Genomic DNA, 25,802 nt, shown 5'->3' on the forward strand with positions numbered 1-25,802 from the left:
TCACTAGTGCAAGATCCTTACGCTCCTCTGCCAGTAACAAAACCTGCTCCACCATCTGTTTTGCTCCACTGAGTCGCATACAAGCCGAGGGGGGTCACTTTTCAGCACTTTTTTTATGCTGAAAAATTAGGCTTATATGCGAGTATATACAGTATATTGGGGGTTGTAAAGAATGATGGTAAACTCTGTTTCTGCTATACATTAGTGGCTTCAGCGAATCACGTACGAAGCATTAGTGTGCATCAGGCTGTACTGTCATTTTTTCATCCTCTCAAGACACATTTCAGAAATGCTTTCAGAATCAGGACATGCCTGAAACTACAGCCTTGCGATAAGGTGTGAAAGCTGTGCTATTCCGTGCATACCACCAAGCATACCTTGATTGCGATGATCTAGTGAGAAGGGGGGATGGCATGCGATTGACTTGTGATCCTGGACAGCATGAGTACGCTGTGAAGTTTAGGGGGTGAGTAACTTTGCTGTACGATGTGGCAAAGAGATGGGCTTGGCCAAGGGGAAGTGCGCCACCTATTGTGCCGTTGTTGTCTTTATAGCAATGGACCAACACCAATATTAGGGTCTCTGCGCTAAGCACATGGAGGGGAGGATTCAGGGCACTCACACCATAGGTCCGGAGCATGATCCTCAGATCTTATGTCCTTGCGATGTGCCTGCCTTGTACAGGATTGAAGAGTAAAAATTGGGAGGCAGATAAATCATGGTGTAAGTTGCAAAGTTTCACATGTCCATGGAGCACACATGGGAGGAGTATAACGCCTTAAATAATTACATTTGGAATTTAAAGGAAACTTTAACTGAAAAAAATTGCCAGTTACTTACTTGGGGCTTCTCACAGCCCCCTTAAAGTCTTCCTGGTCCCTCATCATCACCCCCTGCTGCTTGGTTCCCTTGGTGTCACCCTCAGAACACGCTCAGAATGCTGGATTCATGGGCCTGTGCAGCGTGACTCAACGTACTCCCATTCCGGAAGCGATCTGCACTTGTGCAGCGAGCAAAAAATGCTACTGCACATGCGCTAAATCCTCCCGGTCACTGTATAGTGATTGGGGAGGCACGCAGACAGGGTTGCGCAGTGGCTGGCGACTCACGGAGTCGCCTGGCTTACGGAGGGGAACACCAGGAGAACTGAGCACTTTGGAATGACGGGGAGGGACCAAAAAGACTACAGAGGGCTCAAAGAAGCTCCAAGTAAGTAACTGGTCTTTTTTTCAGTTTAGTATCCCTTTAAATCATTGATATAGGTAATAGGAGACATCCAACCTATATACCTATAAATTGAGAAGATATTGGTACCTGGCCAGGGATCACAAAATCCACACAATAAACCTTTATTACCACCTGTAGCAACGATTGCCAACTTTCCCATTAACAATGCACTTTCCTTATTGTTTTTTGTTTTTTGATACAAAAAGTAAACTTATAAAATGCTCAATCCTTTCACCACTTGCCGACCGCCCACTGCCGGTGGGCGGCGGCAAAGTGGACGCCGAAAGGACCGTAATACGCCCATGGGCGTTGCGTCCTTTCGGCATGCCGGGGAAGCGATCGCGTCACTGGTGACGCGCGCTTCCCCCGGCAACTGGCTCCGCCCACCTGCGACGACAACCCGGGTTGTTAACCTCACAATCGCCGCTACAAAGTGTATAATACACTTTGTAATGTATACAAAGTGTATTATACAGACTGCCTCCTGCTCTGGTGGTCCCAGTGTCCGAGGGACCACCAGGGCAGGCTGCAGCCACCCTAGTTTGCACCAAACACACTGATCCTGCCCCCCCTTCCCTCTGATCGCCCACAGCACCCCTCAGACCCCCCCCCCCCCCCTGTCCACCCCCCAGACCACTGTTTGCACCCAATCACTCCCCTAATCACCAATCAATCACTCCCTGTCACTATCTGTCAACGCTATTTTTTTATTTTAGGTCCTAACTGCCCCCTGGGAGCTCCTGATCACCCCCCACTCCTCAGATTCTCCCCAGACCCCCCCTGTGTACTGTATGCATCTATCCCCCCTGTAATAACCCACTGATCACCTGTCAATCACCCATCAATCACCCCCTGTCACTGCCACCCATCAATCAGCCCCTAACCTGCCCCTTGCGGGCAATCTGATCACCCATCCACACCATCAGATCGCCCGCAAACCTGCCGTCAGATCACCTCCCAAGTGCATTGTTTACATCTGTTCTCTCCTCTAAACACCCACTAATTACCCATCAATCACCCATCAATCACCCCCTGTCACCACCTGTCACTGCTACCCATCAGATCAGACCCTAATCTGCACCTTTGCGGGCACCCAATCAACCGCCCCCACACGCTCAGATTGCCCTCAGACCCCCCCCCCCCCCCATTATCAATTCGCCAGTGCATTATTTACATCTGTTCTTCCCTGTAATAACCCACTGATCACCTGTCAATCACCCCCTGTCACTGCCACCCATCAATCATCCCCAAACCTGCCCCTTGCGGGCAATCTGATCACCCACCCACACCATCAGATCGCCCGCAAACCCGCCGTCAGATCACCTCCCAAGTGCATTGTTTACATCTGTTCTCTCCTCTAAACACCCACTAATTACCCATCAATCACCCATCAATCACCCCCTGTCACCACCTGTCACTGCTACCCATCAGATCAGACCCCTATCTGCCCCTAGGGCACCCAATCACCCGCCCACACCCTCAGAATGCCCTTAGACCCTAGCCCTGATCACCTTGCCAGTGCATTGTTTGCATCTATTCCCCCCTCTAATCACACCTTGAGACACCCATCAATCACCTCCTGTCACCACCTGTCACCCCCTAGCACAACTGCTCATCAGATTAGGCCCTAATTTGCCCCATGTGGGCTCATGATCACTCGACCAAACCCTCAGATCCCCCTCAGACCCCCTTCCAATCACCTCCCCAGTACATTGATTGCATTTTCCCCTCTAATCACCCCCTGAGACACCCATCAATCACATCCTGTCACCCCCCTAGCACTCCTATCCATCAGATCAGGCCCAATACAACCTGTCATCTAAGAGGCCACCCTGCTTATGACCGGTTCCACAAAATTCGCCCCCTCATAGACCACCTGTCATCAAAATTTGCAGATGCTTATACCCCTGAACAGTCACTCCTCACGGTTTTGGGCCCCTAAAATTCCAGGGCAGTATAGGAACCCCACAAGTGACCCCATTTTAGAAAAAAGACACCCCAAGGTATTCCATTAGGTGTATGACGAGTTCATAGAATATTTTATTTTTTGTCAAAAGTTAGCGGAAATTGATTTTTATTGTTTTTTTCACAAAGTGTCATTTTTCACTAACTTGTGACAAAAAAATAAAATCTTCTATGAACTCACCATACACCTAACGGAATACCTTGGGGTGTCTTCTTTCTAAAATGGGGTCACTTGTGGGGTTCCTATACTGCCCTGGCATTTTAGGGGCCCTAAACCGTGAGTAGTCTAGAAACCAAATGCCTCAAAATGACCCGTGAATAGGACGTTGGGCCCCTTAGCACACCTAGGCTGCAAAAAAGTGTCACACATGTGGTATCGCCGTACTCAGTAGAAGTAGTATAATGTGTTTTAGGGTGTATTTTTACACATACCCATACTGGGTGGGAGAAATATCTCTGTAAATGAACAATTGTGTGTAAAAAAAATCAAAACATTGTCATTTACAGAGATATTTCTCCAACCCAGCATGGGTAGGTGTAAAAGTACACCCCAAAACACATTATACTACTTCTCCTGAGTACGGCAATACCACATGTGTGGCACTTTTTTGCAGCCTAACTGCGCTAAGGGGCCCAAAGTCCAATGAGCACCTTTAGGCTTTACAGGGGTGCTTACAATTTAGCACCCCCCAAAATGCCATGACAGTGAACACACCTCACAAATGACCCCATGTTGTAAAGTAGGCACTTCATTTTCCGCTAACTTATGACAAAAAATAAAATCTTCTATGAACTCACCATGCGTCTCAGTGAATACTTTGGGATGTATTCTTTCCAAAATGGGGTCATTTGGGGGGGGGTATTTATACTATCCTGGAATTTTAGCACCTCATGAAACATGACAGGTGGTCAGAAAAGTCGGAGATGCTTCAAAATGGGAAAATTCACTTTTTGCACCATAGTTTAACGATCGGTGTCAGCACACAGAGAGAATCTGATTATTGGTGATCTGCAGTATCACCAAGAATACAGATATATACCTGATTATTGATGATCTGCAGAATCACCAATAATACAGATATAGTACTAACCTCTGGACACCTGAATATATTGTGAGTGTTTGGTGCAACAGTAATGACTTTGAGTAAACCACCTAATGAGCAGGTGGTCCTTGGCAGTATGGGAAATACTGCTCTTTAGAGAAGCACAAGAACCTTCCAGCAGCCTGAGACCTTCCAAGGGGTGGAGTCTCAGGCTGAAGGTAGGAAGGGCCAGTGAGTGAGTGACACCTGAAGGTGGATGTCACTAGCTGATCTGGAGACTATCTCCTAAAGGAGAGAGATAGCTCTCGAGGTCGGGCAAGCCAGGTCGGCAACACACGGACAGAAGACTGATTCGGTATCCAAGGCAGGCAGGGCTGGCAACGGATAATCAGATGTGCGTGGTACCGAATAAGAGAGCGGAAGGATAGTCAGGAAAGCAATAGGTCATAACAGATATCAAACAATGCCTAGTCTTGGGTGTGAGGTCCGTGGTCTCTACACCCTGGAACTAGTCTGAAGTATAACAGAATGATAACACAAGTTCCCTAATCTTGGGTGTGAGGTCCGTGGTCTCTACACCCTGGAACTAGTCTGAAGTATAAAAGAATGATAACACAAGTAATCTGGCTCAGTGTGAATTCCCAGGTCCTCCTGGTTCAAACACACTGTTGGATCTGACTAAGGTCTGAGTGCTTCCACGTAGTGTTCACAACGGCAGACAACTTGTGACTGGCCAGCAGCAACTATATATAGAGCAGCACTCTCTGGCGCCACCCTTAAGTGATAGACTAATAGTTACTTGCTCTGAGCTCAGCTGACCAGCCTGGTCAGCTGATCCCCCCTTGGCCGTCATAAAAGTTCTGCCTCTCAACGTGCGCGCGCGTATTCCTGAATCTGTGTGAACTAACAGACCCAGCCACACCAGACGCATGCTGCTGCGTGCAAACCGCCGCACTGGACACGGAACCAGCCGCCTTGCTATCAGTACATGCGGCGGCTTTTCCGCGTTCTCTCACAGTACCAGACGCATGCTCCTGCGTGCAAACCGCCGCGCTGGATGCGGAATCAGCCGCCTTGCTATCAGTACACTCGGCGGCTTTTCCACGTTTCCTTACACATAGTTTGTAAATGCTATAACTTTTACCCAAAACAATAAATATACACTGAATGTTTTTTTTTTTTTATCAGACATGTAGCACAATAAATTTGGACAAATATGTATACAGAAATTTTACTTTATTTGACAAATTTTATCACAGAAATATTTTTTTGACAAAATTCATGTCTTTTTTGATGAATATAATAAGTAAAACTCGCAGCAGCAATCAAATAGCACCAAAAAAAGCTGTATTAGTGACAAGAAAAGGAGGGAAAATTCATTTAGATAGTAGGTTGTATAACCGAGCCAATAAACCGTGAAAGCTGCAGTGGTCTAAATGGAAAAAAAGGCTCTGGTCCTTAAGGGGTAGAAAGGCTGTGGTCCTCAAGTGGTTAATCAAACTGGAATAAACACCCAGAACAGATATATGAGGTAACTGGTTATCCTTTCAGATGAAGATGCTAGTGCTTCTCATGTTCTGCTTTCCTGACATGTCAAAATGTGGATCAATTAAATTCAATGATAGTAATTATGCAGTAAAGTAGTAGACGTACACTACCCCAAGATGGATAAAGCGGATGTGCCTCGGCCAACTCGGTCACCACTCGAGTACAGTCAGAGATAAAAATGAAGTCGGCACCATCCAATGCTCTTTCACAGTTTTATTAGCAGACTCTCATACAATCCAGCAACGTTTGGGAGCGTAAGGCATGCTCCTTTATCAAGCTATGACAGCCTTACAATGACAAATATACCAACAGTTTATTATTATTATTCCGTGGTACTGTACAATGTACATACCACTTATTTGAATAAACCTATCACTGGCTGTGTAACATTATCAGCCAATCCCCAGTCGCCATGTATAGGTGGACCTGATGGGGAACTGTTGGGGAACTGTTAGCCATCTATAGGAACCAATAGAAAATGAGCTACCAACCTGCAGCAAAAGTCCGTAAACTCCACACCCCCATAACGCTGGCACAGCCTCCAAACCCGATGTAGTAGCAGATGGAACCTCCCATAGGGTCTCCGGACCAGATGGGGAACTACACGGCGGGGGGCGACACTGTAACGTCATATGGACGTTACCAGAGAGACCAAGAAGACGCAGTAGTTCTGCGCCTGCGCAGTACAGCCCGGCGGACGTCCGATGACGTCAGCGCGCCGGCGTGGGATGCAGAAGTGCCAGGCCTAGGAGCGCAGAAGAGCCCGACCTGGCAGCCGGCGTGGCCAGGTCGGGTCGGCCACCGGAGACCACCGGGAGCCTGCGGAGCGGCGGCGAGGGCACCTCCTGCCTGCCATGGGCTGGAGGAAGCCCCAGGTAAGTGGAAATTGATTTTTATTTTTTAACCACCCCCCTGAACCTTCCCTTTAAGTCTGAGGGGAAGTACAGAAGCGTAAAAAAAGACAACCCAGCATGCCCTGCAACTTCTCTTTTGTGTACCAAATTTTCTGTGTACCAAATAAGTCATGTAAACTGGGGAATGATAGTTTATCAACACGAAAAGTAATAGTGATTTTAACTTTTGGATTGCCTGATTAGCATCCTTATTACTTGTTTACCAGATAAAAATAAATAATTGATTTTTTATTTTATGCCCAACAGTTACTCTTAAAGGCAGGGATACATACCCCTCCTTGCCCCCTCTGGGGGTCTGATGAGAGTGCGCATTTCGGCATGAGTAAGCTTGTCCCTCAGGGTAGTAGCTCTTTTATAGGAAAACAGGGGCGGATTATGAAATTTAAGAACAGTGGGGAGAGACTGGGCGAGCGCAGACCAAAGTGTTTTAATAATCTTTGCAACACTATTACTCATCACACTATACTGTGTAACAAATGGAATGTTGTTCCCAGTGTCTCCCCTACGTGCCAAACTTGTACAACCTGCCTTCCTGTGTGCCTCTGCCACCAAGTCACCAGGGTAATGTCTGTCCAAAAATTTCTGAGACATCTCATCAAATCGAATTTCCCTTACAGTGCTATTACCCACTATTTGGCCCACTCGTTTAAACTGAGATCTTGGAATAGATTTAAAGCGGTATAAAACCCTGACATAATATTCAATAAAAACATGTTTTCCTACTTTTTATATGCCATACAAGTAGCATATTTGCTTTTGTGCATAAGTATTATTATTCATTTAGAAATTATACGTTCCTAAAGTACACTTATTTTACTCTGAGAGCTGACTTTTTATTTATAACTGCTTTATTAATCTTCTAACTTAATCAGAAAGCATCAGAAAGCATTTGAATGCAGTTCTAGAAAAAAAAATGCTGGTTGTATATAATATGCTGTAAATAATCTATTAGAGCAAAGTAGAAATGCTGGGTTTCATTCTGCTTTAAATGTATTGGTCGGGTGAAATCTTGTATATGACAAAATTGCATTCTTATCAGTAGGCTTTACATACAGGTCAGTGTGCAATGAGGCCTCAGATAGAATAACCATAGAATCTAAGAAGTTTATCTGATGGACATCACAATGGGATGTCAATCTGATGGGTTCACACTGAGAATGCAGTTCGCCCACAAATTGGTCTAGGGTACAACGTGGCCCCGTCCAAACGCAGAACACATCATCTATATAACAAAGCCAACACATGGCATATTTTTTAAAGAGCGTGTTGTTATGTACAAAAGATTCTTCATATTGATTCATGTATATGTTCGCGTAGGATGGGGCCACGTTGGACCCCGTCGTCATACCCCGGAGCTGCAAATAAAAAGAATCATTAAACACAAAATAATTACATGTAAGTACAATCCGTAGTAATTCAATTATGAAATCATTCTGTTGACCACTAAAATCAGATGCCATAAACAGTGAATGTTGGACAGCCTCCACACCCCTATCGTGTGGGATAGAGGTGTAGAGGCTCTCCACATCCAACATTACTAACAGGCTGCCTCCTGGGATATCGACCAGATTAGAGATAAATTCAAGAAACATGGTTGTGTCCCGTACATATGATTTCTGAGCAATGACAAAAGGCCTAAGTAGATAATCTAAATACTTTGCCAACGGAGATAGAACAGAATCAATTCCAGCCACTATGGGCCTTCCAGGCGGTTGTTGTAACCTCTTATGTATTTTAGGACAAAGGTATAAGCGAGGTGTCTTACAGTGCTCCATTTTCAAAAAATTGGCCAACTTAGTATCAATAATAGCAGAACTCACAGCCTGGTCTAATAGTCTGTCAATCTTGCGCCTAATGTCAGGAAGGGGTCACAGCGTAGTAAGGTATAAGTTGATATATAATCAAGTTGTCGTTTTGCTTCATGCAAGTAGTCCTTGGTGTCCATTACTACCACTGCACCCCCTTTGTTCGCAGGTTTAATAGTGATGGCATCCATTGTGGAGATTTATTTCAAGGCTTTTCTCTCAGAGAGAGTAAGATTAGTAAGATGCACTCTCATCCCCAAGTAGTTGGAACGAAATAGTTTGTCTACCTCTCTTTGCACTTTTTTGGTAAATACATCAATAACCTGGATGGAGGGCGGATTTAATTTACTAGAAATACATAGAGAGGTATCCCCTAGTCGTAACATATTAGGATCCTCATTCTCTGTCGAGGCAGTCGAAGAGATAAAGCGAGGCTGTTGATAATAATACTTAAGTTTGATTCTATGGAAAAATTGTTGCAATTTAATGTCCAGTCCCAGCGGGTAAGGCCAGTGGGTGGGAGCAAACAATAGTCCCTTATTAAGTAAGGAATGCTGTGCCTCTGTCAGTTGAAATGATGAAATGTTGACTACTATGTTGTGGATGGGCCTGGTCTCTGTCTCAGCCGCTGACGGATCCTGTCTTTTATGCCACCTACGGCGGCCCACGCTCCTTGCTCATCTTGACTTGACTGGTTGTCTGTTGAGTCCTCTGGGGTGCTCACCGGCAAAAAATCTGATGAGCCCCCTTGATTAGGGTCTCCTGAGGGAGTCAGAGGTCTTGGTGCTCCTTTCAGAGTACGTGGCTTTATAGGCGTTTATATGGCTGTTGCCTGACCTAAACATATCCGGTTGTGTAGTCAGCTTCATCTCACTGAAATTTTTGTAGCTTAATTGTTTCGATTCTAGATTTCACTGTTTGACAAAAATTAGAAGACTTCCTTAAAACTGGACCATTGCTCCTCAGAGAGAATGCTTTGTAATTTAATTTTGAGATCTGCAATCTGTTTGTCCAACTTCGGGATCTCCTGTTGTATGCGAGACATAGTAAGCATCATGGCATCAAATGCTCCTCTGTTCCTGATCAATATCCATGTGTGGCAAAAGGCTTGGTCGTTCGGGAACATAATCGGGCTAACATGTGCCCGAATGCCTCTAGGTGTACATCCCAAGCGATGATTTTCAGCAAAAGTGGCCGAATGCAATTCAAGAGCTATTCTGGATTTTTGTACTTTTTCCAGTTGTCTCTTAAGGCCACGTTTGTCTGCAGCACTCAGAAAGGCCACATCAGCGGTTGCAGCAGAATTGTTGCAACAGTCCCTGTGCTTCTGCTCTGTCTCCTCAGGTGTATAGGAGAAGATTAGCGTCTCAATATCCACCGGTTCCATGGTATGGATAGATGTAGGGGGTGCACATCAAGCGGTAATAAATGCAGTAAAGTAGTAGACGTGCACTACCCCAAGATGGATAAAGCGGATACGCCACGGCCAACTCGGTCACCACTCGAGTACAGTCAGAGATAAAGATGAAGCCGGCATCTTATTACATCTTATTCATGCCTATGCATTATTTTGATTACATGCCTATTGTGTGGTATGCTTTGCCTTAATGTGTTTGGCTATATGTCCATGTATATGATAGTGTGGTTTATATATGGAACTTGGTATCTCTGCTCCTACAGTGGCGCTTTCTGCATTGTTTACAGCACTGTCCGTGCTTCCACCCTCTCATACGCAGCCCCACGGCGTTAGCAACATCTCCATAGCAACTTGTACATTCTGGTCTTGCTTCGCTAGACAGGGAGACCAAGTATCAGCCGATTGGTGGACTTGCATCCACGTGATCGGCCTGCTCGGCAGTGACGTACATCGGTCCTGCCTCTTTGTCGGCTCGGACTCCGCCGTGTCTTCTCGGTCTCCCTGGTAACGTCCATGTGATGTTACAGTGCCGCCCCCCCGCCGTGTAGTTCCCCATTAGGTCCGGAGACCCTATGGGAGGTTTTATCTGCTACTACATCGGGTTTGGAGGCTGTGCTGGCATATGGGGGTGTGAAGTTTACGGACATTTGCTGCAGGTTGGTAGCTCATTTTCTATTCGTTCCTATAGATGGCTAACAGTTCCCCATCAGGTCCACCTGTATATGGCGACTAGGGATTGGCAAATAATGTTACACAGCCAGTGATAGGTTTATTCAAATAAGTGGTATGGTATTTAAACTGTTGGTATATGTGTCATTGTAAGGCTGTCATAGCTTGATAAAGGAGCATGCCTTACGCTCCAAAACGTTGCTGGATTGTATGAGAGTCTGCTAATAAAACTGTGAAAGAGCATTGGATGGTGCCGGGCCGGCTTCATCTTTATCAATGATAGTAATTATGGGAGCCAGAATGTAATTACCAAATAGACAACTGCCATTTTTTGGCAGATGGAGGTGATATTTAGTATTGTGTGTTTGACTATTACTTAGCAGAAATGCCTGGCACACTTTTCGGTTCTGGTAGGTTATCATGAAATCATTAAGGTATTGCACAGCTGAATCAAGGTTAGGGGATAGAGTAGAAGGGAATTGAGTTTAGCTGTTAGGATCCGATGGTTGAATTTAGGCATCAGGAAGGGGTTACCTTTTAAGAGATAAAGTTTAAGTTAAGAGTCAGGAAGGGTTAAACATTAAATCGGGAGGTTGAGAGCTAGCCGCTAGGCATCAAAAAATGTTTGTGTTAAAAAATGGAGACGGTGGAGGTTGGCTGCTTTGTTAATGTATCTTGTGTATATAATAGCATGGGCATTTGGGGTAATTTGTAGGGCAGTGTGATACTGTAGTAACAGACAATCAGGAGGTCTTTAATAGCTGCATAAGGCATCTTTTACACTGTACACTGAAAAACTGATGTTTTTTTAACGTTCCATAACAGTGCATTGTGAAAAGCTTTCAGTTAAAATGTGCATAGTGTGATTGATAGTGTGATAATCCTATTATCTATAGGAGTACATGTGAATAAATTATTATTGCCAATACTGACAAGCATCATGTCTGTTTCAAGTAGCTGGTCCACCACCGCCTACTGAATGTTTTAACGGTTTTAGTCTCTTTTACCCTATTGGCGCCTCTGTACATCTTTGCACAGCTATTGAAGAGAGCTGATACTGATAAGGCTTTTTCCATTCATCAACACATACAGTTCTTACTAAACAGAAAATGAAATGTTACAGAGAAAATGTAATACTTTTTAGGTGAAATGTATTTTTATTATTTGGAGGATTGCAAAAATGTTTGATTAAATAATACATTTTTTTTTAAAATGTTTTCTTCTTTGTAGTGCTGGAGTTGGCAGGACAGGAGTATTCATAACCCTCAGTATAGTCCTAGAAAGGATGCGTTATGAGGGTGTTGTAGATGTTTTCCAAACTGTAAAAATGCTGCGAACTCAAAGACCAGCAATGGTGCAGACAGAGGTAAGACACAGTACTTTACATCTTTTATGGGAACAGTCACTGCTTATGCGTATAAGATGTTATTCTACCTAACCAGCCCATACACCATACTAGATAACCACATGAAAGAATTTCACTTATGGCCTATTGTCCAATATGAATTGTCATGTTCCATGATCCAGGAAAACGTTCCATTTAAATGGCCCACAAAAACCCTTAAACACCTGGGAGTAAATATTACCTCCAGCCCTGCATCACGTTAAAAGATCTAGCAGCTTGGAATTTGCTATGGTTTTCACTGTGTGGCAGGATCTACATCATTATAGACAAGACAAATAGCATTTATATTGGGCACACTCAGTAGCAGTGTTAGGGAGTCTAGCCCGAGGACTCCTTGTTGAACAGGTGCTGGTTTACTGAAAAGGAAGAAATTTTAACCCAGATCTCCTGTGTCAGTGGCAGACCCCCCCTTCCCCCCCTCCACATATTCTACAGCTAGACAGTTCTGAATTTTAATTCCCTGCCCGCATGTTGCTGCAAAGTGTTGCATGCACTTGTAAAGAGTGTCCACCTGTAATCAATTTGCAGCCTTCGATCATAGTAATGCTGGGGATACACGGTACGTTTTTCCCCCGTATCAATCGAGCCGCTGATGGCTCGATTGATCGTTTCCGACAGATCCGATGACTCCGCTCGATCCCCGCCTGCTCGATCCCCGCAGGCGGACAATAGCGGGGAGTCGAGCGGAAGATAAGGAAGCGCCCGCGGGGACGAGCGGGAATCAATCCGGACAGCGGTGGGGACGAGCAGGATCGCGGCGGGAGTCGATCCGGCGGCTAATCGCGCCGCCGGTTCGTACCGTGTATCCCCAGCATAACACAGGATTGAGTGATTACCATTCAGCTGTGTTGGAATTTGCATGTCTGCCCTCATTGGTGGATGTCTACATAAAAGCCTCTTCCTGCTGCATTGCTTTGCCTGTCATAGCTTTCAGCTTTGCCGTAGCTGTTGGCTGGATCCCGTGTCTCAATTGTAATTTACCTGGTCTTGCTTCATTGTGGATGGTTGCTGTTCCTGCGTGGGAAAACAGCGAAGTCCCCTCTGGACATAGCCATCACTGCAGTAGTGAATGGCGCTCCTGCTATTCCTGCTCCTCTGGACGTGACTATAGCAGCAGTTGCTATTAGTTACGCTCCTAACAGTTCTGTCTTGTGTGTGCCTGTGTGAAAGTTTGTCATCGCTGCGGTAGCGATTAGGTCTTACGGTCTTGTCTGTCTGTCCTTGTCTTAATCATGTGGCAGTACACCAGAAGCTCAGAGCTGTGGTCGGTCTTAGCAAACATCCTGGTCTGGTTTATTGTCGCAGTTATTGGAAGCTCAGAGCTGCAGTCGCTCTGAGCAGTCATCCTGGTCTTGTTTATTGTGGCTGTTATCGGAAGCCCAGAGCTGCGGTCACTCTGAGTAACCTTCCTCCCTGTCTCTAGTCCACTACTTCTGCCCAGATCTGTGTTGTCTTTTCCACAAGTGCTTCCTGCAGTACTGATATCATCCAGTAACGTTTATCATGTGTAGTGGGTTCTGGTAGTAGTCTTTTCTACCTGGCCTCAGTCTCTATACTTTGCACACTGAAGTCCTACGGGGTAACTGTAGTTGGGTAGGCATATTTGTCTCCCCTTCACAGAGGGGATTGCTGTTTAGGTAAAGAGCGTGGAATTAGATTGGGGTATCAAGACTAAAGGAAGACGAGAGATCTGCCAGGCCTTACAATATCATGCAGTAGTGATAACACCCATAATATATTGGCATAGACACAATTCTCTAAACAGTAGAGATGGCCCGAACCTCCGATCTTAGGTTTGCGAACCGGGTTCGCGAACCTCCGCAAACGTTTGCGAACTTGCGAACTTCCGCGAACCGCAATAGACTTCAATGGGGAGGCGAACTTTGAAAACTAGAAACATTTATGCTGGCCACAAAAGTGATGGAAAAGATGTTTCAAGGGGTCTAACATCTGAGTTTTTGCATGGATGAGTGGGATAGATGCCAAAAGTCCCGGGGGAAAAATCTGGATTTGACGCAAAGCAGCATTTTAAGGCAGAAATCAAATTGCATGCTAAATTGGAGGCCTAAAGTGCTTTAAAACATCTTCCATGTGTATACATCAATCAGGGAGTGTAATTAGAGTACTGCTTCACACTGACACACCAAACTCACTGTGTAACGCACCGCAAACAGCTGTTTGTGTTTTGACGGCCATGTTGGACTGGTGTGCACCGTGGCGAGAGTGCAGGCGATAGCGGTTTTCAAGCCCATATGGTCGCCAGGCTGAGGTACCTCAATGACAGAACAACAGTGATTGTCCAGCTGATCGAATTTGATCTGTCCACAATGAAGCAACAACCTTATTATCTTTGGTGTGCCACCCGCCGAGACACTCATATAGCCGGCGGTCATTGCTTCATTGTGATACGCAAGCCCCTTCACCGTGGCAAGGTAACGATCACGAAGGGGAATTGACACATGTACATGCCTTTTGTTTTGTTGTTGCAGCCTCAGTGCAGCCAGAAAAATTAGGCAGGCATGTACACGCACCAGAAAAATTATTATAGCGGCCGCTGCTAGCCTGGAGTCCTGGTGGACCCTGTTGGTGGTGGCGGAGAAGGCAGTCAAGCGGCCTGCAGGCAGAGATGCTGTGTGGGGACCGACTTAGTCTTGGGGCAGGCAGTCACACGCCGTGCAGGCAGAGATGCTGTGTGTGGGGACTGACTTAGTCTTCGGGCAGGCCTGAGCGTGCTTTGCAGACCAGGCTTCTGTGGTCAGATGGACCCTTGACCCAACGCTGTGTGCCAGAGATGTCACCACTTGCCTTTCAACATCACGGTACAGTTTAAGTATCGCCTTTTTTGAGAAAAAATTGCGGCCTGGTATCTTCCACTGCGGTGTGTGGCTTTGCTTTTGTGTGCTGCTTTTCCTCAGGTGGTCATCCCATTGCAGTTTGTGCTTTGTAATCATGTGCCTTCGTAAGGTAGTTGTCCCTACGCGGGTCTTGGTCTTTCCACGGCTCATTTTTTGGTGGCAGAGAGTACAGATGGCATTGCTCTCATCTGAGGCAGACACACAAAAAAATTTCCACACCGCTGAGCCCTGGGGTGATGGCACTTTGGTGGTGGAGTGTTAAGTGGGGTGCCAGAATCAGAGCAGGAAGAGGAAGATATGTCACGCAAGCTGAGAAAGATGAGGTGTTCTGTGTTAAATAGTCAACTACATCCTGACAATATTGGTGGTTGATGGCACGTGCCTTCTTCTGAATACTGTACTTTGGTCGAGGGCCGCACGAAATCACGACAGCGCCACCTCGAACAGACCTGCCAGTTTGCCTGCCTCTGGCTCTGCCTTTTGTTTTGTCCATATTGGGGGGGATGAAGTGAAAGGTATGCACTGACTTGACTAATACAATGTACGGTTACACAGGTGCAGTGAACAGGTTGCAGTGACTGGTATTACAAATGTGCAGCTGCCTGTCACACACACACACGGACTGCAATGACAGGTGCAATGACTGGTGGTATTAACAATGCGTGCGCTCACGTAGGTATAGGTAGGTAGGTGCACTGAACAGTGGACAGGTGCAGTGATTGGGATCACAAATGTGCAGCTGCCTGTCTCACACACACACACACACACACACACACACACACACACACACACACAGACTGCAAAGACAGGTGCAATAACTGGTGGTATTAACAATGCGTGCACTCACGTTGGTATAGGTAGGTAGGTGCACTGAACAGTGAACAGGTGCAGTGATTGGGATTACAACTGTGCAGCTGCCTGTCACACACACAGGTAGTCACTGAATGTGCTGGGCCTGGCAGTGGCACAGTAGGAATTAAGGTGCCAAAGGCCAGCTGCGACTGAGTGACAGAGCTGTATATAATGCAAGTGGGCCACAAAAAAACAAAAACAAAAATAGATCACAAGAACAACATTAGCTCTCAAAAGAGCTGTTGAAGGGTGATTTTTTTTAGCAATAAGAATCAGCAAGGAGCAAGATAACACCTACAAGAGCCTAACTAAGCTTTCCCTAATGTCTCTGCAGCAACCTTTCCCTTCTCTAATTACTGCAGGCACACGAGTGAGTCCAATGCCTGACGCTGCCTGACTTTTATAAGGGGGGGTGGGGCTCCAGGAGGGAGTGTAGCCTGATTGGCTACAATGTGCCTGCTGACTGTGATGTAGAGGGTCAAAGTTGACCCTAATGATGCACTATGGGGGCGAATCAAACTTCCGCAAAAGTTTGCGGTTCTCCGTGATCGCAAGCCATAGAAGTTCGCTGGGAGCCGTTCGCCGGTGAACAGTTCAGGCCATCTCTACTAAACAGTTGGAAGAATTTGGAGTGGCAAATCCTTGGCTACTCTTCACAAAATATCCTGTAGATAGTCAAGGTGCTCAGAACAGCCCATCCTGCACCTGTCATGGTCAGGCAAATTATTTTGCTAAATGGGAGATTGACCTTTCCTTTATATTTTCTGATCCCCATGACACAAAACACTTGTTCTGGCGCATAAGTGCTCTTTCACATTAATTTGTGGTGCTGTCCATTATGACGCACCACACATTGTGTGTGACGCGCAAGGTAACATGAAAGTCCATTGACTTTCATGCTACCGTTCACAGTAGTAGCATTCCTTGTTGTTGTAGTTGTGATGTAATGCACCCCGGAACACTTTATTGCATGAAGAAAGTGATTTCCTGTCGGGTCAGGTCAGTTAGTGCAAGCACTAATGATTTGTGCCAAAATGCAACACGCCCAGGCATGCTATGCATTATAGCGCATGCACAAAATTGTGTTTGTTATCTAGTGTAAAGGTGCCTTTAAGCCTCTATTCTTTGCTGGTACATGTAGAACAGGAAGAGGTACTCTTTGGAAATGAAGTAAACCATTCCAATACTGGTTAGAAGTGAAGACAGTACTGTGCAAATTTTTAGGCAGGTGCTGTAAACCGAATGCTTTCAGAAATATTAATAATGATTGTTTATTGTTATCAATTTACAAAATGCAAAGTGAGCGAACAAAAGTAAAATCTAAATCAAATAAATATTTGGTGTTACTACCTTTTGCCTTCAAACCAGAATCAACTCCTATAGGTAGCTCTTTTGAAGAAGCACAAGAAAACGGGCATCATTGATGATTGTAGATGCAGTTGTCAGCCAAGGAAACTTAGTGCAGAAGTTGAAAGACACATCAAGCTTATTACTCTTTGAAATCGGAAAATGTCCAGCAGTGCCATCGGCTCTAAAATTTTATAAACCAGTGGGACCCAGGTACACCCATATACTGTCCAGAGGTGTCTGGCCAGAAGTGGTCTTCTTGGAAGAGTTGCAGCCAAAAAGCCATACCTCCGACATGGAAACAAAGCTAAGCGACTCAAGTATGCATGAAAACATAGGAACTGGAGTGCAGAAAAATGGCAGCAGGTGCTCTGGACTGATGAGTCAAAATTTGAAATATTTGGCTGTAGCAGAAGGCAGTTTGTGCGTCGAAGGGCTGTAGAGTGGTACAGTAATGAGTGTCTTCAGGCAACAGTGAAGCATGGTGGAGGTTCTTTAACCACTTGATGACCCACCCTTTACCCCCCCTTAAGGACCAGCGTGGTTATTAGTGATCTGTGCTACAGCCCCCAGCACAGATCAGGGTGCAGGCAGAGAGATCAGATTGCCCCCCCTTTTTCCCCCCTATGGGGATGATGTGCAGGGGGGGGTCTGATCTCTTCTGCCTGCGTGTGGCTGGCGGGGGGGCACCTCAAAGCCCCCCTCCGCGGCGAAATTCCCCCCTCCCTCTCCTACCTGTCCCCTCCCCGATGATCCGGGCTGCACAGGACGCTATCCGTCCTGTGCAGCCAATGACAGGACGTCCCCTGTCACATGGCGGCGATCCCCGGCTGCTGATTGGCCGGGGATCGCCGATCTGCCTTACGGCGCTGCTGCGCAGCAGCGCCGTACAAATGTAAACAAAGCGGATTATTTCCGCTTGTGTTTACATTTAGCCTGCGAGCCGCCATCGGCGGCCCGCAGGCTATTCACGGAGCCACCCGCCGTGATTTGACAGGAAGCAGCCGCTCGCGCGAGCGGCTGCTTCCTGATTAATCAGCCTGCAGCTGGCGACGCAGTACTGCGCTGCTCGTCCTGCAGCTGCCACTTTGCCGACGCACGGTATAAGCGTGCGGTCGGCAAGTGGTTAAACATTTGATATGAAAGAACAACACTTTTTCACTTGTCAAACAAAATTTGCTGTCTATATCCTATGGTTCCCTTGTCACCGTTTCTATATAGGAATGACGGCAAGAGAAATGAAGACACGAGTGTTGGAACATTGTAGATCTATTAAATCAGGGTAGGGATGCCCTACTCATAGAGCATGTAAGAACAACCCATAGAAGCAATCCAAACTGCTTGACTTTTGCCGGTCTAGATTATATGCCAGTGCCACACAGAGGAGAAGACAGAGAGCGTCTACTCCTAAGGAAGGAGACATTCTGGATTATAAGGACAGATGCGATGGGCCCTTTAGGCCTTAATGAAAATGTAGAAATGGCATGCTTTCTTGACCCTTAAGATGTAGCCAGTTTCATTTCTATGAGCTAATTAGTATAGAGTAGGTCCTATATGTCTTTGCTTCATGCTTTTAAAGATAAGGGTATAACATGTGCATTTTGGGAATGCATGTAATAGGGCTAATTGAGGTGTGTTTTCTTAAATAGAGCTTTTTTTTAAGCGACTTACTTATAGCTTTAATAAATGTAATCAAATCACTGTTGTTGTATTTGCCTGATTTATCCCCTATATTGGCCCTATTCAAGTTTATCAGCATATTCAGCTGAGACTTTTGCATTCCCTTATGCACAATGGGACTTCCCTGTTTTAAATGTGAATGAATCAGCATATACCCGTTTGTGACTGCCATCTTGTGGCCAAGCGTTAGAGGTGCTGGATCATGATCTGGGAAAGCAACCTCAGGCATGGTACGCAGCTTGCACTGACGTCACTACGCTTTCATGCGTACGTTAGTGCCCGCATGCGTAATCACGTACGCGTAACTCGGCGCAGGAAACCGGAAGTGTTTCTTTCCCTGCTACAAATTCTGGAAACGGACAGCCGCGGTCGCCACACTGCCTCTGAAGACGCTGCCAAAGCGAAACATTCGTTAGGCGGGCCGTAACCACCATCATGCCCCACAACCTTACCTAACCACAACGGGTATGTGCACCATACATGTTTATTTTGCATGTGGAATATTTTTAAGCAACTGGGAGAGCCATTAGCAATAAAGCTCTCTTAAAGGAATACTATCGATTGAAACGAAAAAAATTTTAATACTCTATATTAGTGTACACATTATTTACCACTAGTGCTAGGGGCACTTTATTTATTCACCCAGGTCTCTCTCTCACTATCCCTGCTTAAAAATTCATTTCTCACACAGCTCATAGTAGTTTGGGTCACCCTGAGCTGCTTGGTTACTTTGTCACACAGCTCACAAATATATTTCACTGTGTCACTCACAGCATGCAGGAGACATGAGGAGAAACAGGCTGATCTGAGGCTGTAATATTGCTGGAATATATAACTAGCTATAACAGTAGTCTGTGTTTACACTCAGACTGGCTGCCTGCTTGAGGTGATTCACTCCTGGCTGCATCCACTTTACAAGCTGCTGAGAGGGGCAGACCACTGTCTACAATTAGCAGTATTAGTATCTTTATCAGTCAAGAGAAGCAAAGATAATAAACACACATTGCTAGAATCTTTAACCCCTTACCACCATATCAACAAGATTATTTCAGCAAGGTGATAATTAAACTATAAACTGAACGGTTGATAGCAACTCCCCTGTGCAGCGATATGGTCTAGCCCTCTGGGAGCCCAGTATTTAGATACATTTTGTATCCAACACTGACGCCAAAACTGACGGAGGATTTTACAGCTGAGAGGAACAGCTGTGTGAGGAATCAAATTGCTCCTAGTACTTGTCCTAATGTGTGCTACAACATACAGCATTTCAAAATAAATGCATACATCAATAGTATTCCTTTAAATTAAAGATTGATGCAGTGCCGGATCTTATATATCCCTGTTTGGTGTATGAACTTGATGCTCTTTCTTCTGGACCATGAGCACGCAGTCTGTTGAATGTGTGTAATACCAGTGGAATTGTTGAAACATATGTGATTGGAAGAAGTGAGCTGCCTTGCATGCTGTCATAGTGCCAGTTGCTGTGTTTTCTTACTGCTGCCATATCACAGTACATTGTTGGCATTCATGATTCCCACAATTAACTGTAGCCGCCCTGTTCTGGCAGAACTCATGCAGCCCCGAACCATGACACTCCCACCACTATGCTTTACTGTACTCAAGGTAAAAGACAAAAAAAGAGGGCACTGTATGAAAGATAAGTCAATCTGTAAACCGTCCTGTCCAGGACAGGTGTCACCTATTTCAATTGTGCCTGTTTGCCAGAGAAGGCATGTGTTCCTTATGGCCAGCCAGGCTCTTACAGAGTTGCACACAAACACTGGTTCGCACGACAGCCGGGGGCCCCAGTCTCTCTCACTGGCTGGGTCTCCCAAACCGCCATGCAGTACCCAGAAGGAAGTGCGGGTGGGCCCTGGACCTCTCACCCCCAGGGAATTCACCCCCACTGCCTCTGAACTGAATGCTAACTGCAAAACACACAATTTGCTCGCTCCCAGGTAAAGCACTTTCCTACCTTTATTTGGTCAGCAGGCGCCAGTCAGCCAATCAGGTGTACTGTCATACACCCTTTGCCTGCCGTACCAAATCTAGCAGGAATTGCTTAAATTAGTATTCAGGTGGGAGGCTTCGGGTGGACGTAATCGTAGATTACATCTTTTACAGGGACGCCCATGTAGGCACATCTCCCACACGGTCCCCTCTCTACCAGGTCACCTGTCAACTGCATCCTGGAAGCTGCAAAAAAGAAATTTAAAATCACAAACACTGGTTTGCACGACAGCTGGGTGCCCCAGGCTCTCTCACTGGCTGGGGCCCCCAAACCACCATGTGATACTTAGAGGGAAGTGCGGGTGGGCCCTGGACCTCTCACCCCCAGGGAATTCACCCCCACTGCCTCTGAACTGAAGCACATCATGGAAGCTGCAAAAAAACCTCTTACGGCGTTGGTCAGATGTACAGTCCCCCAGGGAAGGTGGTGCAGACTTCTTTGTTGGATGGCGTTGGTCCAGATATGTATAGGGGATGCTGACTCAACCCAAGTGTGGCAGTGATGGGGTGCGGCTTCCCCGTAGTTATAGCTGTTAGCAGCTATAGCAAGGGAATGCGCATTGCACGGTTACTAGGCAGTGCCGCGGCGATGGCACTGCCTAAGAATTGCCAATTGTCCAATGTGATCCATTTATGAATATGCATTTATTCATTAGGACCAATTCCTCCTCCCCTTCCTCTTCCTTTTCCCACCCTTCCTTGCCATTTATACAATGTAATCCATGAATGCCTCCCTTGTCACCACTCAACCCCCAATCCTCCAATGCTGATTGGCCAATCTATATATCTGTAATGCCAACAATATATACAGCATATATATATATATGTATATATATATATATATATATATATATATATATACACACACATATATATATATATATATATATATATATATATATATATATATATATACACACACATATATATATATATATATATATATATATATATATATATATATATATATATATATATACACTAGCTGATGGCTCAGTGTTGCCCGGGTATGTACTGTATATGGCTGGTGTTGGCTCTGCCCACTTTTTCTAACCCTAATATACAATTACTCAGTTACTTAATGACCTAGTTTGTGAGCTTTGCGGTCTTTGGCATCAATAATTTGCATTGAAATGAAACACATCTGTTTGGCTGTGGCTTCATCCCCTTTTCTGAATTTGAACCACAGTCAACCAATAACCAACTGTACCAGGTTTGAGGATTGTGCCATTAACAGCGCAAGAATGGCAGCAATTAAATATTCCTGTTGAAAATCAATAGATGAATTGTGATTGGCTTTTGTAGGCTCCACCCACTTTTCTGAATGTTAATCCCAGTCACCCAGTGACCAACTGTGCAAGGTTTGAGAACCCAAACATAAACAGTGTAAGAATGGCTGCAGTTTACATTTTCACAGCAAAATTTGTATTTGTCTTACATGTTATTCCAGGTAATATACTATGTGTGTGCCAAATTTCATTCAAATCTGTTCAGCCAATGTTTCACATTTATAATATTAGTGAGATATATATAAAAAAAAGTGTATGTATATATATATACACACCAATGCTGCCGTATTGTTTTTATTGACCTGAGGAAATGGTGGCTGATCCTCTGTAAAAATGCATTGTCTGAACCCCCTTTTTCTTGTATGCCCAATAAATCTTTCCAGCCACCCAGCAATTCCCGCTGTTTGAATATTTCATCGGACATGTCGGAAATAAACAAATCGACAAGAATCGAGCGGCGCATCGACGGGAATCGAGTGCGGGAACGCAACGTGTGTACCTAGCATAAGAAACTGGTCTCTGGCTGGCCTTAAAGGGACACATGCCTTCTCTGGCTGGTTTCTGCAAACAGCCATAATTGAATCAGATGAGACCTGTTTTGGACAGGACGGTTTACAGATTAACTTAACTTTTATACAGCGCTCTCTTTTTTTGTCTTTTACTTACATAGCGGAATAGAGAGCTGCCTAATTTGGGACTGCCTGATCACACTTCCAAAGGGGTCTTTGCAAATCCTATCCTTTTGCTTACAGTACTCAAGACACACTTGTCAACAAGCAAACAAACACAGCGCTAGTGCAAAAAAGGATACATAGAGACTAATCTACACACTGCAGCATAAAGCTGATGTTAATTAACAAGATTAGTTTAATATTTTCTCAGATGACAATCACATGCAAAGCCCGTCAGTCTTACTAAAAGACCAGATGCAGAAAGTCTACTAAGAAGGTTGTGGTTGGCAGATGAAGACTAAAACTAAAATACACAAAAGGCCTCTAGAGCATAATAAGTTTTATTCTATAAGCAAGACACACATTCAAATATACTTAACTCCTGGTAGAAGTATTAGAACGGTGCATGTTGTTATGAGAGTTGCCCGGACTCAAAGCCATGGCTAGCGGCTTGTGACACTGGGCAGGCAGTCACAGGGCGTGCAGGCAGAGATGCTGTGTGTGGGGACTGACTTAGTCTTCGGGTGGGCAGTAGCCCTCTGGGATCCATGCCTCATTCATTTTGATAAAGGTGAGGTACTGAACACTTTTGTGACTTAGGCGACTTCTCTTATCAGTGACAATGCCTCCAGCTGCGCTGAAGGTCCTTTCTGACAGGAGGCTTGAGGCAGTGCAATGTTATAATTTAAGTATTATATGTAGGCCTCATTTGCCTGAACTGAGGTTAGCTAAAAGGCTTGGTTCACAGAGTCTACCTTTAAGCAGAGTTTCTCGCAGAAGAGATGATGCGGCCAGTTACCAGGAACAAGTTCCTTGTGGAAGGCCATAGGTCTAAGCTGCCCCGACCGTTAGACGACAGAAAGGTAAACAAAGCTGATATTTACAAAACATTGCATTCTTTGTAACTAGGGTATAAAGCAATGGAATATTAATTAATAAGGTGGATCATATGCCCATGCCCGCCAATTGTAGGCCTGGGGGTTTGGCTCAGATGATGTCACATTTAACTCTTTCCTGGTCGGTATTAAACCAGCCGCCGGCTTACGGAGAGACACTCTTCTGCGTCCTGTAACTGCTGGCTTCAGCACTTTACTTGTATTTATATCTTGTCATCTTATCTATCTGTATGCTGTATATACGTAGTATAGATGTAACTTAGTATAGATAGACAGAAGAGCAAGACTGGTTACACTTCACCAGGAAGGTAGCCAAGGGCTGTAACGCAAAAGACTTACTACAGAACAATCTGCTTCGCTAAGATGTAATGAAATGTACTGTCTTATCTGTTGACTGAATAAACTCCTAAACTTTGAGGACGCCTAAGAAGTTCTATCTCCTATGCTGTTGCTGTGATGAGAGTCGTGTTTGCAGCTCTTATTAATGAGTTGCTGGTGCTGGAAAAAATGTGTAGTGTTGTTGCCAATAGCAACTAACGTATAGTTTCTTACAGGCAAGACAGAAGTTGGATGGCAAATTGTGACAGCTCTGGCCACAGGTCAAGCCTGCGCACCCAGTAGTCCAAGGGTTCATCACTGCTCACAGTGTCTACATCCACACTTAAGGCCAGGTAGACGGCTACCTGCCGGTCGAGGCGTTGGTGGAGGGTGGATCCGGAAGGGCTAAGGCGAGGCGTTGGACTAAAGAATGTCCGCATGTCCGACATCACCATGAGATCGCTGGAGCGTCCTGTCCTTGCCTGCGTGGACATGAGAGAAGGATTACTGGCAGTGGGTGGTACCTTTATTGCGTTGTGCTGTGACATCTCCCTTAAACAAACTGTAAAGCATAGTTGCCAGCTTGTGCCAGTGCTGCATCCTTTCTGCCTTCTGGTGATTTGGAAACATCTCTGCCACTTTGTGCCTGTACCGGGGGCCTAGTAGCGTGGCCACCCAGTACAGCTCATTCCCCTTGAGGTTTTTTTATACGGGGGTCCCTCAACAGGCTGGACAGCATGAAAGATGCCATCTGCACAAATTTGGATCCAGACGTACTATCCATCTCCTCTTGCTCTTCCTTAGTGACGTCAGGTAAGTTCTCCTCCTTCCCCCAGCCACGAACAATACCACGGGAACGTTGAGCAGCACAAGCCCCCTGCGACACCTGCTGTGATTGTTCTTCTGCCGCCTCCTCCTCCTCCTCCAAAAAACCCATTCCTCATCATCTGAGTCTGACTCTTCGTTCCCACATGACTCTTCCTCCTCCCCCCTCTGTGCTGCTGCAGGTGTTGAGGAAACATCTTGTTCTGATGAGAATTGATCCCACAACACTTCCTCCTGTTCCTGTTCACGCTCTTCCACAGCTTGATCCACCACTCTACGCACGGCACGCTTCAAGAAGGAAGCGTACGGGATCAAGTTGCTGATGGCGCCTTCACTGCGACTCACCATATTTGTCACCTCCTCAAATGGCCGCATGAGCCTGCAGGCATTTCGCATTAGTGTCCAGTATTTCGGCCAGAACATCCCATCTTCCCAGAGTGTGTCCTTCTACTGTAGTTGTAGAGATACTGGGTGACGGCTTTTTCCTGTTGTAGCAGGTGGTTGAACATAACCAGGGTTAAATTCCAGCGAGTCGGGCTATCGCAAATCAAGCGTCTCACCAGCAAGTTGTTTCTAAGCTGAATATTGGCAAAGCGAACCATGGCTGTGTAAGACCGCCTGAAATGCCCACACAACTTCCTGGCCTGCTTCAGGACGTCCTGTAAGCCTGGGTACTTCGACACAAATCTCTGAATTATGAGATTCAGCACATGTGCCATGCAGGGTACAGGTGTCAACTCTCCCAAATTCAAAGCCGAAATGAGATTGCTGCCATTGTCAAACACCACGTTGCCGATCTCCAGTTGGTGCGGGGTCAGCCACTGATCCACCTGTTTGCTAAGAGCAGCCAGGAGAGCTGCTCCAGTGTGACTCTCCGCTTTAAGGCAAGACATGTCTAAGATGGTGTGACACCGTCGTACCTGGCATGCAGCATAGGCCCTGGGGAGCTGGGGCTGTGTAGCTGAAGAGGAGATCGCAGCACCAGTAGAGTAGAACTGCCACTCAGCCAAGGAGGAGGAGGATGACGACAGCAAAGAGGATGTAGCAGGAGGAGAGGAGGTGGCAG

At 45.7% G+C, this 25,802-nt stretch overlaps 1 protein-coding gene and 1 long non-coding RNA gene across 2 annotated transcripts in view; one reads left to right on the plus strand and one right to left on the minus strand.

The window, feature by feature from the left end:
- Positions 1-25,802, plus strand: part of LOC137509805 (receptor-type tyrosine-protein phosphatase S-like) — a 782,862-nt gene that overhangs the window by 741,445 nt on the left and 15,615 nt on the right. The window contains exon 34 of the mRNA XM_068233857.1: positions 11,819-11,954. Coding sequence (XP_068089958.1) covers positions 11,819-11,954 — 136 coding nt within the window. The remainder of the gene's footprint in view (positions 1-11,818; positions 11,955-25,802) is intronic.
- The window catches only part of LOC137509821 (uncharacterized), a 229,904-nt gene that overhangs the window by 56,721 nt on the left and 147,381 nt on the right, over positions 1-25,802 (minus strand). The window lies entirely within an intron of this gene.

Source organism: Hyperolius riggenbachi, chromosome 1, assembly GCF_040937935.1.
Source record: "Hyperolius riggenbachi isolate aHypRig1 chromosome 1, aHypRig1.pri, whole genome shotgun sequence".
Classification (NCBI taxonomy): Eukaryota; Metazoa; Chordata; class Amphibia; order Anura; family Hyperoliidae; genus Hyperolius; species Hyperolius riggenbachi.